The sequence below is a fragment of the Parus major genome, chromosome Z (assembly GCF_001522545.3).
Source record: "Parus major isolate Abel chromosome Z, Parus_major1.1, whole genome shotgun sequence".
Classification (NCBI taxonomy): domain Eukaryota; kingdom Metazoa; phylum Chordata; class Aves; order Passeriformes; family Paridae; genus Parus; species Parus major.
Genome location: NC_031799.1, coordinates 41649749 through 41664835, shown reverse-complemented (window position 1 = coordinate 41664835; position 15087 = coordinate 41649749). Strand labels below are relative to the sequence as shown.

The following is a 15087-nucleotide window of genomic DNA, read 5'->3' as shown; positions in this document are numbered from 1 at the left end:
TTTTTTGTAATAGGGAGAAGGTGCAAGACAGGATTAAATGTGTTTTGTACTTGGTGGCTAAACCCTATGATGTATTCTCATAGCTGTGGGCTCTGATTCATAATGATTTCATCTGTAGCTATTGAAATTGTAGCTAGCCCAGTTGAGGCATGTACCTGCATGCCTTGAGTCTGTGTGGTCTTACAATCTCATAGCCAGTTAGAAACAGAGATCATTAAAAACAAGACTGAGTGAACTTTAAGGTAATGGGAAAGTTTCACTTGAGTTCAAGTAATTTTTTAGCTGTTAAACTGTACTTGGTACAATATGCCTTAAACTGAGATATTGGAACTGTGTTTTGTTGCTTTTTTTTTTTTCCAAATGCAGGCATTTTTCAGAATATAGACATACAGTGACTACACACTGCATGAGTTGCTCTGTGTAAGGTTCTGGCTCTAGCCTAAGAAAATGAGGATAGGGCTTTCTTGTTTTTCTCTTTTAGATGCAACCCTTAGCTGGAGGCAGGCAACCAAAGCAGCGTTAATTAGGGAAAATCTTTACTGCCTCTAATTTTTTTTATTGCATGTTATTAGATGACTAAAAAATGAAGCTGTGACTCTGGAAATTGAGAAGCAGAGGTTAAGCAATTCTTGCCTTCTGTCACACAGTAGAGTCCCTGAACTGGCATTTTGCCTTACTGCTGCACTGCACCCCTTCAGCTCACAGTTGAGAATCATGCAGGCTGGAAGTTACCTTGAGTGTATGGGTTCAGAGTTCAGTAAAACCAAAACTTTGATCAAACTCAAGGCACTGTGGACATTGCCATGAAGTGTATTACAAATAGTGACATCAGGGCATGCAAATAAGAAATTCCGTCAGTTAGTGCCTTCATAGACCTTTCTAACACACTTTGACCCTTAATTATTGTTTTGAATTACTCAAATTTTATCTGATTATTTAAATACAAATATAGGCAGAAGTTACTGTATGAAATATTGTAAATACCAGTTAATAAATGTGGAATTCAGTAAGGTTGTTTACAAACGTTTTGTTGGCCTAAACTTTAGGCATGGTACCCATGTTTGTCTGGCACACATCCTCCAAGTAAAAAGGATGTTAGTACTAGTGTTTTGGTTAACCTCAGAATTTGGTCTCTGTTTTTTGAGTCTGTTGAAATATCTTACAGAGTATGCAATATCCTTCTATTACTTAATTTAGTTAACTTCTGCATTTTTGACACATACTGGTGTTGCCTTTTCAGTGAATCTCAGATGTTTTCTTTACCTTCCTTTCAGAAAAGACGACGGCGGATTGATCGGAGCATGATTGGGGAGCCGACAAACTTCGTTCACACTGCTCATGTAGGATCTGGAGACCTATTCAGTGGAATGAATTCGGTAAGCGTGAGTGGATGAACATAATTTTGTATTTTACATTAATATTCATATTTTTTCATATTATAGGAACACTGTATTTGTATGTTGTAGCTGAAGCAATGAGTCTTTCAGCTATAAGGAAGCACCTGTATGAAACTGAAGAATGACCTAATAGCATTTTAATTCCAAGTCCTAAACACTTATATTCAAGAATATGGAATATAATTATTTTAATTCTTGTATTTATTGATAATGAATTTTAGATGCTGTATAAATTATACAGAATACTTTTAAAACTAAAAGTTCACTCTGGTTGTATGTATGAATCAAAACAGATACATACTTGAAAATATACGCAGGTATTATATAGAAAAATCTAAGTGTGTTATAGATGACTAGATTTCTAACCTTAAATGCCTCAAGCTGTTTTAAATATAGTTCCTGTAAAACTCTGATTTACCTCAGTTTATGGTGAACTCAAATTAATGTTTTGGTGTTCTTGCTGAGCTTTTTCTATATGCTGTAGCCCTGTTTGCAGTGTGAATTATTTCTAGAGTAAGCAGTGTCACAGGTAAGATTTTGTGACTTCCTGTAGAAGATAGGCAGAATAAATATTTTTGGCTCTCTGAAAGTGAAAAAACAGAAGCTAAGAGAGATAATGAAGATGAGCTTACGGAAATAAATCTATCTTGTATATCTTCAGATTGCTGTGAAATCCATCTGTTTCTAAGGTCAATAATATAAAATACAGAAAACAGCTGTATGTAGATGAACAATAGTTCTTGATTTTATTAATCATCTTTTAAGGAAAACATACTTGGAGATAATAAACACTTATTGACAAAGAGGAAAAAAATCTCTGTCAGACATATCAGAATAGAAAGCAGAGCTAAAAAAGCCAGTTTTAATGTAGTAAGGGAGGTCATTTGTAGTTTCAACTAGTTTAAATTGGTCTTACTGAGATATGACAAAGATTTTTGTAGCTCAGCATGTAATGAGGAAGGGCAAAGCTAGAAAAATCAACGTGAAAAAATGCAGTGCTCTGTCCCAGAAACAAAGCAGCGTGGACTGGAAATGATTTTAGTGAAACCTCTGTAAGCAAGTTAAAAGGCCAAACACAGATTCCACTTGATAAAATTTACTTAAAGCCAGTTCCTTATTTAATGTGATATATTGCATTAATATTTAAAGCCAGTATAAATTGAAGTCATAAACTGATAATTATGTAAGCAGCTTGTTTGATTACTTTTTTTAAGCATGGGTTTTGCTTTTTCAATATTTGTTGTTTCTCCTGAGGGAATCTTCCTCATTCTTATAGCTGAGTTGCCTTATTTGAGATTTGTGTAGATGGCCTGAAGCTTTATTTTTTCACTTTCTTCCTGTTTGCCCTCACCTTTGTCTTGCATACTACCCAATTTATCTCCAGATAGTAGGTAATTATTATTGTCTCTCTACATAAACTTTTTCATTTTGAATGCCTGAGTGGCTCTTTCTCTCCTTTTTTTTTTCTTTTTTCATTTCCATAATATGCCGCACTAGTGACCAGAGAGATTTTTCTGATCCTAGATGAAAGTATCTGTATGTAAAAAAATAATCATTCCCACTCCCCCTGCTTCAGAAGCTCAAGTCTTTACTTTCTCACACTGCATATTTTCTGCCTCTTCTGTGGTGGCCTCCAAACTCATTCTTCGCATTGTAAATTCCAAGAGAACAGCATTAACCTTCACATGTTATTCTGCTGCATAAATTTCCTTCATGGTATGGACATTATATTCCTTCAGGAACCTCTTTGTGCCTTCTTTCTCTAAATAGCTTCTTTCTCTAAATAGTGAATACCTGCAATTTAATTACAGTTTGCCCATATAAATTAGCTTCTTTATTCGCTTTCTGTCTACCCCATGCCTTTTTTCATCAGCATTATTCTTTGTTATACATCTTACGATTCTGACTGAATGGTTTTCTGACTATTCAGAATATTTGTGAAATATTTTGCTTTTTTTGTTTGCCTCCTCTGTAGAGTGCCTTGCTTCTTTGTGAGAGGTGTACTTAAACAGCAGGAGCCCTCTGTGCACTGTTTCTTGTTCATTCCCTTCCCTTTTCTCCCTATTTTGCTTTCACAGTCCATGGTGAAATCTCTTTCTTCCGCTGCTTCATATTCTTCACTTCAGTCTTTGATTTCATGTATTTCATGTAGTTTCCCATTGTTTTCTTCCTCAGGGTCTGTCTGTGCTGTTTCCTAATGCTGAAAGGGGGGGGAAAGAAAAGGGAAGAAGGAAATTTAATGACATAGATAAGCAGCACAACAGTTTGCATGATCCTTAATGGGTACAATCCTCTTTCCTTTCCAGAATCTTTAAAATCCTTAAGTTGTGTCTAAATTAGATATAAGAGAGAAGAACCTTGCTGTTGCATATCATCAAAGAAAGGCAGTGGCATCTTTGGCTAAGAGAAAAAACCCAAAACCTGCATTTTACAGTGCAGTAAAGTTCTTGTTACTCAAACAGCTTCAAAATGAGGGTGCTTCAGAAAGAATGACACCTTTTAAGCCTACAGATGTTACACCTCTTTTTCTCAGCAATTTTAATGTTGTATGTCTCCTACAAAAGTTTTTGTACACAAAGTAGCTACTGAACTGTTGATGCAGAGTAGTTTCATTTGTTGCATTCTCTGTTTTAAGGGCAGTGGTCTCTCCATTTAAGACTGACATTTCCTTGTGCAGTAACTCGTGTGTGACTCATGAACATGAGACATTAGTCTAACTTTCAGAAATACTCAGAAAAACTTACACTTTACCTTTGCAATTCGTGTTGATTTGCTGCTCTACAAAATTTTCAAGTCTTGTAAGCAAGTTGTTAGGCTGAAGGGTGATGTGACCTGGAGATTTTTGTAGTTCTTTTTGCTGGAGTCAGGGTTCATTCAGATAAAATTAACAGCATCCTGTATTCACTCTTGCGAATACATTTCTGTGTAGATTAATTATTTTCTGAGGAAAAAACTAAATTCAAACTTTGTTTTTTTCCACGGGCAGCAAAAGATGCTTGGTGAAGATGAGCAGCTTGGTAAAATATGAAAGTTCTTAATACGTCCCCATACACTTTGGCACGTTCTTTTGCTGAGTTTGTAGTCTTTGATGTCAATTTGATGTGATTTGCACTAGAAAATTAGCTCTGAACACTGTTCTCTGAAGAAAAATAAGATGGTAATATTGCTTTGCTGTGGCTCTGTCACTTACTATAGCAGAAGGCCAAAGGATAAACTGGTTTTACATTGCACTACTTAAATACATAAAAACACAGTCTTTTGCATAGCCTTGCAATATGCCATATTGTTGAAGATGAAGATCAAAAAAAACAAAACCAGGCTCTTTTGTCACAAATGTTTGAAAAACTGCGTGGAAGAACAAGTCTTGATGCATTCTGTACATGTGCATGTGTTTTGCTTGATGTGGAAAAAAAAAAGTATGTTTCTTTTGTCTTTGTAGACAAAGAATATTGTGAAGCTGCTTGGGTATGTTTCTCCTGTGCTGTTTTAGTACAGCTTTCCAGTGATGTTTTAGGTCTCTGTGAAGAAGGCGCATAGATGAAATAATTGCAAGTGGTTCCCTGCAGGCATAGCCTTGAATGAATGTTATTTTCCACTCTTTGTGTAGTTGTTATGTGTGCTGTGGGATGCAGAGAAAAAAGGCTCAAACCTTTAAGATTCAAGTTGTCTTCCTGCAGGCACATGATTATTGGACATGATTATTTTGACTCATGCAACACAAGCAGGAAAGAGCTATGGGTTCCTTTTCTGTTCGGTGATAGAGGCAGTGAGAGCATCAGGGTGTGTATGTCTTGAAACATGGGGCATGAAACAGGGGGCTCAAAGGGTGTGTCTATGTATTTATATGCATCAGGATAAAAATACCTTCAAATCAGCTATGTTCAGGGAAGTTCAAGTTGAATGTGGTTTAAAAAATAAATGCCCATTTAAAGGAACATTAATCAGTTAAGGGAACATTAATCAATTAAGTATCAATTAAGGGAAGCATTGTATGTCATCACATAAATAGAAAAATCAAAAATGTTCCACAAACCAAAAGGTCTTTTTTGATTTAGAAAATCCTACTTTTGCCCTGTTTTAATGATCTGAATTAGTCATACAGATATTTCAAGTTGGCTATTACACTTTTAACATAATGATGAACTTACAGTTCATCGTACTTGCCACTGAACATTTTCCCTATAACAAGATAAATTTTAGTTTTTCAGGTGGAATCAATGCCAGTAAGATTTGATTTTTTATTTTTTTTTTTAATTAATCAAGTGGGTCAGTGAAACCATGAATCAGTTTTCTTTAGGAGAGAGGAAAAAACTTTTGTCTCAGCACCACTTCTTTCATCTCTTCTGCTGAGCGTGCCAAAGTTAAAATTTCAGCAAGCCTTAGATGCACGTGTCCTTGTGCAAAAGTAATGTAGTTTTACTGGTAATAAAGGAGCACTTGAAAACTAAACCTAGAGAAAAAAATAAAATTAGAAGCAAGACAATGCTACAGCTCACTGTCTTTCTTCTTTCCTCTACCCCCCTTTTTCCTTCTATTCCCAGGTCAGCTCAATTCAGAATCAGATGCAATCCAAGGGAGGCTATGGAGGTGGCATATCTGCAAATGTTCAAATGCAACTCGTGGATACAAAGGCAGGATAACCTTGGGGATAATTTACCTGTAAGTATTTCATCCTGCTTTTTAGGCACTGTTAGAGCAGTATGAAAAACAACCATACATACAAATAATTATCTCCCTATAAAAACCCGTGTCTTTATGATGACCAATTTTAAAATCCATTCCTGAGCAAAAAATTAGATATCTTGTAAGAATGTTGATTTTTCATAGAATGGACAGGAGACTGTGCTGACTGTATCAGTCTGACTTCAAGCATGTTTTAACCAAAGATGATATTGTAGGCTGATCTTCACAGGTGAAGTCAGTTGTAAAACAAATTTCATAAGAAGAAGTTTGTGATATGATTATAGTACCATTTTTGCAGTAGTTCCTAAGATGTGTGGTGTTAAGTCAATGTATAGCAGTATTGCAGTTGGAAAATCATCACTCAGAATTCTCAAAACTTGGTTTAATGTGTGTTTTCTGTCTTTTAGGTTTATGTGAGTTCCTGTATCTTCTTTCCTTTTGCCTTGGTGACTGCTTTCTGTGCTCATGACAAGAGAAGTGATGGCTCATTGTTCACCCTTCGTGATTAGTCCAGTGAAAAGTTGCTGTTCTGCTCTGATGATGCCATTTATCAGATTGGTCCAACTGTGCCTTTCAGTGGCATGCACGCATTGGCCTCTACCAGTATCATGGACGTAGAGCTGTTAAGGATTGGTTGTCACTTTTTAGTTGTTTTAAGGCAAATTAAAGCACCAACCTTAGCTTTCCTCATTCCCCAGAAATACTAATGCACAAAATTCTGTTGCTTTTTAGTATTTTAATCTTTTCTGCATTCAAGTAGTTTAGAAATGAATGAGTTTCCCCTAATATCTTCAGTCACCTAATGTTCACCTAATTTTTGAAAGGTCTGAGACCTGCAAGCACAAATAATTATTTCATAAAAAATCAACAGAGTAGATGACCGCATGCTTTGTGAGGTTGCTTTTTATGGTGGCCTGCTTGGTGCTAAAAGAAAAAAAAAAATTGCTTACTGCAGATCTGAAAAATTTTGCTGTGACACCAAGTCATGCCTGTTCCTGAAAAAGGACTTGTAACTTAGCTGCTTCAGAGTTATGTCTTTATTTTAGATTTTACCCAATTGGTCTTGAAATAATAAAGAGAGAGCTTGCATTCATGAGGCATTTGTTGTAAATGTTCAGTATATTTATTTTGAAAGAGCTGACCTTGAGACTGTAAACCAGTGTAGTACCGTATCTAAGTGTTGTGGAATTGCTATAGTCTATTTAAAGCAGAAGAGCAACATGTTTGGCTGCTTCTTTTTCTTTCTACAATTTTTCTTAATTTCAACCTGTGCAGTCATTTCCAGTAGCAGCATGTCAGACTGCCTGCAATTTTGGCTGAAGAGTTTAGCAGACCTTTCTAAGTAGTTGGCAGTTTCTGTGTACTAAATATTTAGGGGCCATGGAAGTTGCTAAGAGCGACATACTAATCTGGCAGAACAGGTGCCAATGAGAACAACATACAGGGTGACTTTTTACTAAGTCAGTAAAATGCCTTTTGCTCAGGTTCCAAAGCATGTTTCTTTCACATGTTGTGAAACTGCATTTTAATATTGCACTGTTTTCAGATTATCTCTATAAATGGTCCCTTTTTTTGCTTCTTGCTGGTGGTTTTAGAGAAGTCAATTATTTGAGGCCTAGTTACATGAAATTTTTATGGGGGAAAAGCACCCAAACCATCCAATAAGGCATATCTGAGCCTAATCAAATCCATTTTGATATGCAAATATGCATGTACACTGTTGTCACAAATGACTCCTTATTCTATTTCTATCCTTTCCCTGATTTCACATTGCAGCAGCTGTCTGGTTGATTTAAATATGTATGAACCTACCTAATCTTCTCTCTCTGTTTGTAAACAACACGTAAAATACACAGCCATGGAGGTGGTTTGCCTTCCCTAGGTTATATTTCAGTGGTAGATGTGACTTATCTGGTTGAATAGTTCAAATTAGGTTGGTTAGTATTCACTGATAAAGATACTGATTCCCAATGAAATGTTCAATTGTCTGGATGCATAAACACATGGCAGTGCAGTGATACATATATTTTTTTTTTAGGGATTAGCATTTCCAATGCCAATTTAACAATGACTCTTAAATATACTACAAAACTATCACAAAATTATTTGATCTTTGTTATTGGTAATAGCTTAAATTTGCTTGCCAAACCTTGCACTTGCCAAAATGTTTTCAGCTCAATAGCCAGGAAAAAAAATTGACATATTTTTATAACAGACATACTTTTTTTGTACATTGTGTTCATTCTTGAATGAAGTCAGTTCAGTGTTGGCTTGTAGATATTAAAAGGAAAGTATTGACTTTGATTCAATAAATGTTTTCTTTCAGTTGGTGGCCTACCCTTTTCCTTTCCATTAATTATATTTGCATTAGAAAAACACTTGCATCTTACAGACAGACTTGTGGTGAAAGGAGTAACCTATTAGTGTCAATAAATAATTTGCAGGCTTGAAGTTTTTTCATGTCACTTGACCCTTTTGTTGCCAAATGGATTAAACCATAATTTTATCAGTATTATTATTACATTGATCTAACATATATGCCAGGGGCTTCTGCAAGAAAGGGAGAGTGTCTTAAAAATACTTTGGAAATCTTTCCTTTTGACGTGAAACTCATATGCATGTTACTTTCCTGTTTGTGCTGCAGATTACTATGGTGATCAGTAAAAAACTTGTCACCAGAGTATGCTCATCTGCATTAAATGTACCTGCAAGGCACAATATTGCCTTGCCAAATATCTATTTGGGTCAATTGATTTTTATATTTGACACTCTCAAAGTTATTCCTTAAGCACTAACTTACTGCTTTAAATTTCATGCCAAATTGTTCTAAAGACTGATAATGAATACTTTAGCTCATGCCAAGTCCATTCAATTGCCAGTTGAGGGAAAAAAGGCAACTAGAGGGAAATAAAGTTCTAAAGGAAAATAAAGATGGAGATAAATCCATGAGATACCAGTCAACTAAAGGGTTTTCTTTTTAAAATGCTGAGATTATAGACACTTAAAACTGTCTACAAAGGTATATCTTGAAGACCAGATATTCCACTGTAAGTGCATATTCAGTGATTAAGCTTATTAAAAATTATGTGCTGGTTCTGCCAGTCATCAGTAGGATTACTTCAAAGGCATACCAGTGAAACTGATTTGGACCGGTCCCATCTACTTACCCTTACAGTCCATACTAGCCCTGACACTGGTTCGACAGCTAGCTCTGGGATACTGACCTATAGTAAAGGCTGGGGTTGTATGACCAAATTGTTAAGTTTCAACCTGGATCAGTTTCTTAGTGCTTGTTCAGAGTAATCATGGGAGTGAGTGTCATGGGATCAGAGATAATCTGTTACAGGGAACATTGATAGCTTAATCTGGCTATAGAAAAGCATCACCCTTTTTCTGAATTAAAAAAAACCAAAAAACAACAAAACAACAAACACAAAAACCATCAGCAAACAAACAAGAAACAAAACCAAAACAAACAACCCAAACAAAACCATAAACAAACAAACAAACAAAATAAAAGCCCACCCAAAACAGAACATTCAGCCTTTGCAGCTGTGAATACATGTACTAGAAAGACTAATTCCTTCACATTTTGGGAACTCTTTTTCCATGTTCTGTGCTCCCTAGCTTTGTCCAGACTATTCTGTTCAGTCTGGGGGCACAGAGCATGTTGAACGTGTTGCCAAAAGAACAACCACATCATCACCAAGTCAGCCACCTTTAGGCAGTATGATTAATTTCTACTATCAGTGATAATTCCATCTATCAGCACTGTACAAGAAATAATTTCCTACCTTCATACAAGCCAAGAGAAATAAGTTCAGATTTCAAGTAAGTTTTCTATTAAGCCTGTAAAAGTCAAAGTGCTAGTTGAGTTGGCAATAAATTGATGAATACCAAACTTGCTTCCTTAAATATGATGTGGAATGGTATAACTCCATTTATGAATAACTAAGTTGTCATGCAAAACGTGCATTCATTTGTAGCTGTTTATGCATTTGGGTAAGCTTATAGCATTCATTGTCTAGAGACAAATTTATGGTTTGTTGGGACTGTTCTTCAAGAAATTTGATTATGTGTTTTTATATACAAGATAGTAACAGAGCCTATCAGAAAAAAACAGGAGTGTTATGTTTGGTTTTTCAGTTCTTTCAAATGAAGTGAAAATCACTTTTGGACTTGGCTTGCTATATAAAACACCACTGGTATGCCATGACAGGCACAAAGCAGGGCTTGGAGGTTTGATAGGTAACACTGAAATTAGCTTACTCTGATTCTCCAGTAGGTCAAGAAGGTGTTGATATTTGTAAAGATCATAGTAAGCATTCTTAGTCCAGCAAATGACTGAGGGTAGGAGCTGTTTCAGCATGGAACAGTGAGACGCCCACTATGGATACGTCACATTTCCTCAAAGTGCTAAGCAGTAAGAAAGCTTTATATATTGATAACAGCATTCCAGGAGTTATTACTCTTCTACCAGTGCTCAGCATGTCAGAGTCCTGTTTCCCAGGAATATGCTTTGTTTCACCTATTCTATGCCTTCAGTTACAGGAAGGGGTTGCTGGCTTTCAGTTTTTACATCTCTCACTAATGTATATGACTACATCAGTCTTTTTAGATCCAAATCGATTTGAAATAATCTGCCAGGCAAAATAAACATATATTGAATTTGTGCCTTTTCTGATGGGAAGCTCCACGTGAATGACGCCTGTTGATAGAGCAGTGGTGTGAGGAACCATCATGCACTACAAAGGAGCCTGGGTTTAACTTTTACACCTGCTGTCACTCACCTTGATCCCTCATCAGGGAGGTTGGCTGTTGCTGTGCAAGGCCAATTCTTAAAACATTGCCTCAAGGAAGAAAATGAGTACTGCTTGAAATTGATTTTGAAGTCAGCTTTCTTGAAATGTGGCAACTGTGGGTAAATGGCTATTCTGAAAGAGTTTTCCTTAGGAAATCATCTTACACTATCAATAAAACTTTAGAAGAACCATAAACCTTGGAAAAGAGTACTGTTTCAAAGTGGTTGATGCTAATAAATATTTTGGAACTCCACAAATTTTTTCACTTGTCAAAATTCCACATTCTGGAACAGTAAAAATAATCTCATGTATGGTATGTGTATTAAGCAGTAGAGGAATGCACTGATATGAGGGCATTTTGTTTCACATTTATAATGGTAAAAAACATTTACAAAGGTGGAAATAAGGAATAAAAAATAACATTTCAGTAAGCAGTCTTAGGTTTGGAGGGATGGAGGACAGCGGGGAGGGCAGATATAAATGATGGGTGAGTGAAAAGAAAGAAGAATAAGTGGGGGAGAATGGTAAACTTTGACAGATGACCAAGCACTGTATGGATTCCCCATGGCATTCTTTTCAAGGAGGAGGTATTGGCAACAGCTGCAAAAAACAGCCCAGTGCTGCAAGGTTTGTTCATTTTTCACTGTTTGAGGTAGTAGGTTCCAAGACAATTACTCTTTCTGTACATTGCTATGGATGTTTGATTTCCTGCTGGCATAATCAGGGTCTGTCATAATGGGTAATAGGTGCAGTCCAGGGCAACAGGGCTGTGTGATGAACAGAGCTGGGAAATGAGATTCCTTTTGACAATTTTCAAAGTCCAGATTAAATATAAACTATTTTTCTTACTGTGAACATACATGGGATGGTGAATGGATGGCCATGCAGCACTTTTTTTTTAACATCTCTAAAAACTTAGTCAGAAGTCTGTTTCCAAACTCATTTAGTGGAGCTGGACAAAATTAAGATGATACTTGGACCTACTGCTATAGACTCAAGTTCCACTATTTCATTTTATTTACTAGAACCACCCACTTCTACCTAACATCTGTCTTACATCTAACTGCAATTGCACAGATGCTGTTTTCCCCAGAGACTGCCAAAATGCACCCAGCCCAGTCCATGGAAGGGAGTGAAATTGCCATGCCATGATCTGATTTAAGAGCTTCCTTGCTCATTCTCTGAATCACAACCAGACCACTGGAAATACAGAAGGAAATACTGTGACTAAAACAACAGCTTTGTTAAGTCTTGAACTGTGAGGTTATATGAAGATGACTGCTTACTAAAACAGTAGGATTTTAAGCCTCTCACAACACACTTTCTCATAGAGCAAAATTAAAACTTTCTGACCTATGTAGATCAATTGCCCATACTGCCCACAATATGTGTGCCATAAGGAGACAAAATAATTTCTTCTCTAAGAAGAAATAGCAATTTCTGAGAGCACAAGGTACTCCTCAGCTGCTGTGTTAGAGTCCCCCTTTTTGGAGCAGCACTTCAAACATCCATCCCACAGCAGTGTGGAGGCCAGCACAGGACTGATAGGATGGAAGTGGCATCCCAAACCAAAGTGCCAAAGCCACTTGGTGCAAAGGAGCCATAGATATTTTTGTTGGTGCTTGCAGCAGGTAAAACCTGATGCAAGTGCCATGCCCCCAGCACAGTGGGCCTGCAGGCTCAACCAACACATGCTGCCACAGCAGCTGCCCTGCTCAAGGGGCGACTGGGACAGACCCAGACTCAGCCAGCCTCCCCACACACTAAGTGGGGCATTTATATCACATTCCTGGGCTGCATTGCTGTCTTCCCAAGTGCAAATTTGCACAGTTTTGCACTAATAAATTCCCTTTCGAATCACATTTTCTAAGAAAGGGCACTCTGTGTAAAGAAAGTTGGGTCCTCCTCCTTCCCTGCCCCCATATAGCAGGGTTATGCCAGCACAGTCAGCTAATGGAAGGGCAACTGGAGCTGGCTATTATCAATACAATAATCAGAGCTGTCACTGCTTGGAAAATTGTGATCAAGTATGTGCAGCTGCTCATTTGAATAGCTTTCTCACTGAGGAAAGCTATCCACACCCACGATGAAAAGTCCTCCAGGGAACAGACATGCCTTCTAAATTTAAGCTCTTTAAGCAAGAAATTTCCACAGTCCTGTCCAACAAACCATGCCACAGGGCCCATAACTTTCCCTGCCCTGTCCCATTATTTACAATGCTGATGTTCACATTAAAATATGTTTCAAAAGTTTTATTAAGTTTTTAGGTAATGAGAAAGTGGCCACTAACCTCTCTGGATGGGCAACTGCTTTGGATTCCCTGTTGTCTCATGGTAAAGCCAATTTCACAGCACACTGAACTATTTCCCAGTTGAGAAATCTATACTCCAATCCTCTGACCATGAATGAACCTGCAAATAAAAATGGCTTTTTCTAATCAGGCCAAGAGAATCTGGAATCAGAGGGCTGGAAAGAGTTTAGACAATTTTAAAGAACTAAGAGTATTTTTCCATAGTTCAGGATTTCAGTGCTTTGCTTTTTCATCTGCACAACCTTTTACCATGGTTGTGCAGGTACACCACATTATCTGCATTTTTATTCTTTCACTGAGTACCACTTAAGGTTTTGGGGCTCCTAAGAACTATTTCTAGACTTCACGTGCTACTGCTGGTTTTTTTTTCACACCTGAGGAATGTCTTAATTCTCCCACCATAAATGGCATCATAGCCGTATCTCAGTGGAATGTCAGGAATACGTAGCTGGAGTTAATGAATTTAAGTGAGACTTGAAATAGCAAACATAGGAAGGAACACTGGCCCCATATATCCACAATGCTCCTAAAGCAGTAGCATCAGCAGTGTTTTGAAATTTGTTTGGGGGTTAAAACCTTCTAAAGAGTAACAGCACTGCCACATTCTGCTTTTTTAACATAGCATCAAATGCCTGGCACCCAATGCCTTACCCTCACTTCATCAGTAATACTTATTGTAAGGTTACTTCAGAGCTTCCTAGTGAGATGCACAGGCACACAGGGTATAATAGACACTTTGAAAAAGAAAAACTCATTTATTTTTTAGTAGTAATTATATAAAATCAGCCATTTTTTCCATAAACTAATTGCCTTGTTCTGTAGTCAGAAAGATAAGACTGCTACAGAAGCAGCAGGGTAACAAGAGAGTTCTCTGCTGCTTCAAGCAATTACCACAACATAAGAAAAAATAGATCCTCTGAGAAAAGTAAAAAGGGTCACAGCATTCTTGTCAAAAAGCCTCATTTGTTTTAATAAAAAGATTTATTTGAACAAGGACTGCAGGAATTAAGCCAGGATAGGACAACTGGTCTTACCAGAGGTCAATGCAACTTACTTTTACTTTGTGCATTTATATCAGTAAGAACACATAGAATCATCTAGTGAAAAAAGAAAGAAAGAAAGAAACTTCCATTTATAATACAGCTTCAGATACAGCTTTTAGTGACATCTATCTCAGTTATACATTTCTGGGGGCACAGGAATAAGATCTGTCCTCTGCCAAGCTTCTGCAGAGACAGTCCTGCTACTGACATCTTGACACAATGAAAGAAACACCAAAATACATGGGGTAAGTCTCAGGAACTTACACAGGTGGATGTGATCTCTGTTGCTACAACCAACACCTCCAGGGAGAGGAAAAGAATGGCGATCAGAAGGGTGGCTGTCACAGTCATGACTGCTGCAACTGCGAGCTCTGTCCGCAAGGGCTGCTCATCTGGCATTTTGCTCAAACACAATGTCACAGTATATCACCAGCTCTTTGCAAGACTCAGAGCGCTCTGGCTGTGCAACTTTGCATGGTTTTGACAAATATTTCTGACTCTATGCTTGCATATGATCATCAGAGAAGTTGTTTACAACACTAAGACATCCTCTTAGTCAGCCCAAATGACACAACACTGTCACTGATGTAATACCATCTTCAGCTATTATCTCTGAGAACAGAGGTGTGAAAAACATACCACCTGTTCTCCTTACAGAGAGAGTGATTATTTGATGAATGCTTTTGTGAACATGGCACATGTACTCCTCAGACCTAAATGCTTCAATATTGATTTTGATTGTTTGAGATTCCTTAATCAGCAAGTGAGTTTGATGTTTGTTCATCTATTATGGGGAGCAACAGAAAAATCCCAGCCTGCCTGGAGGTGAAAGTGCATTACAAGGTGTGTGT

The 15087-nt window shown here is 37.3% G+C and overlaps 1 protein-coding gene across 3 annotated transcripts in view; it reads left to right on the top strand.

Annotated features, from left to right (window-relative positions):
• Positions 1 to 8528, top strand: part of CDC42SE2 (CDC42 small effector 2) — an 81097-nt gene extending 72569 nt beyond the window's left edge. For 2 of the 3 annotated variants that reach the window (XM_015653534.2, XM_033520258.1), the window contains 3 exons: positions 1275 to 1376; positions 5939 to 6056; positions 6488 to 8528. In XM_015653534.2, the coding sequence (XP_015509020.1) occupies positions 1275 to 1376; positions 5939 to 6037 (201 nt within the window). In that variant the 3' untranslated portion in view covers positions 6038 to 6056; positions 6488 to 8528. The remainder of the gene's footprint in view (positions 1 to 1274; positions 1377 to 5938; positions 6057 to 6487) is intronic. The other variant, XM_015653533.3, reaches the window with a different exon arrangement.
• Positions 8529 to 15087: the final 6559 nt, after the last annotated feature.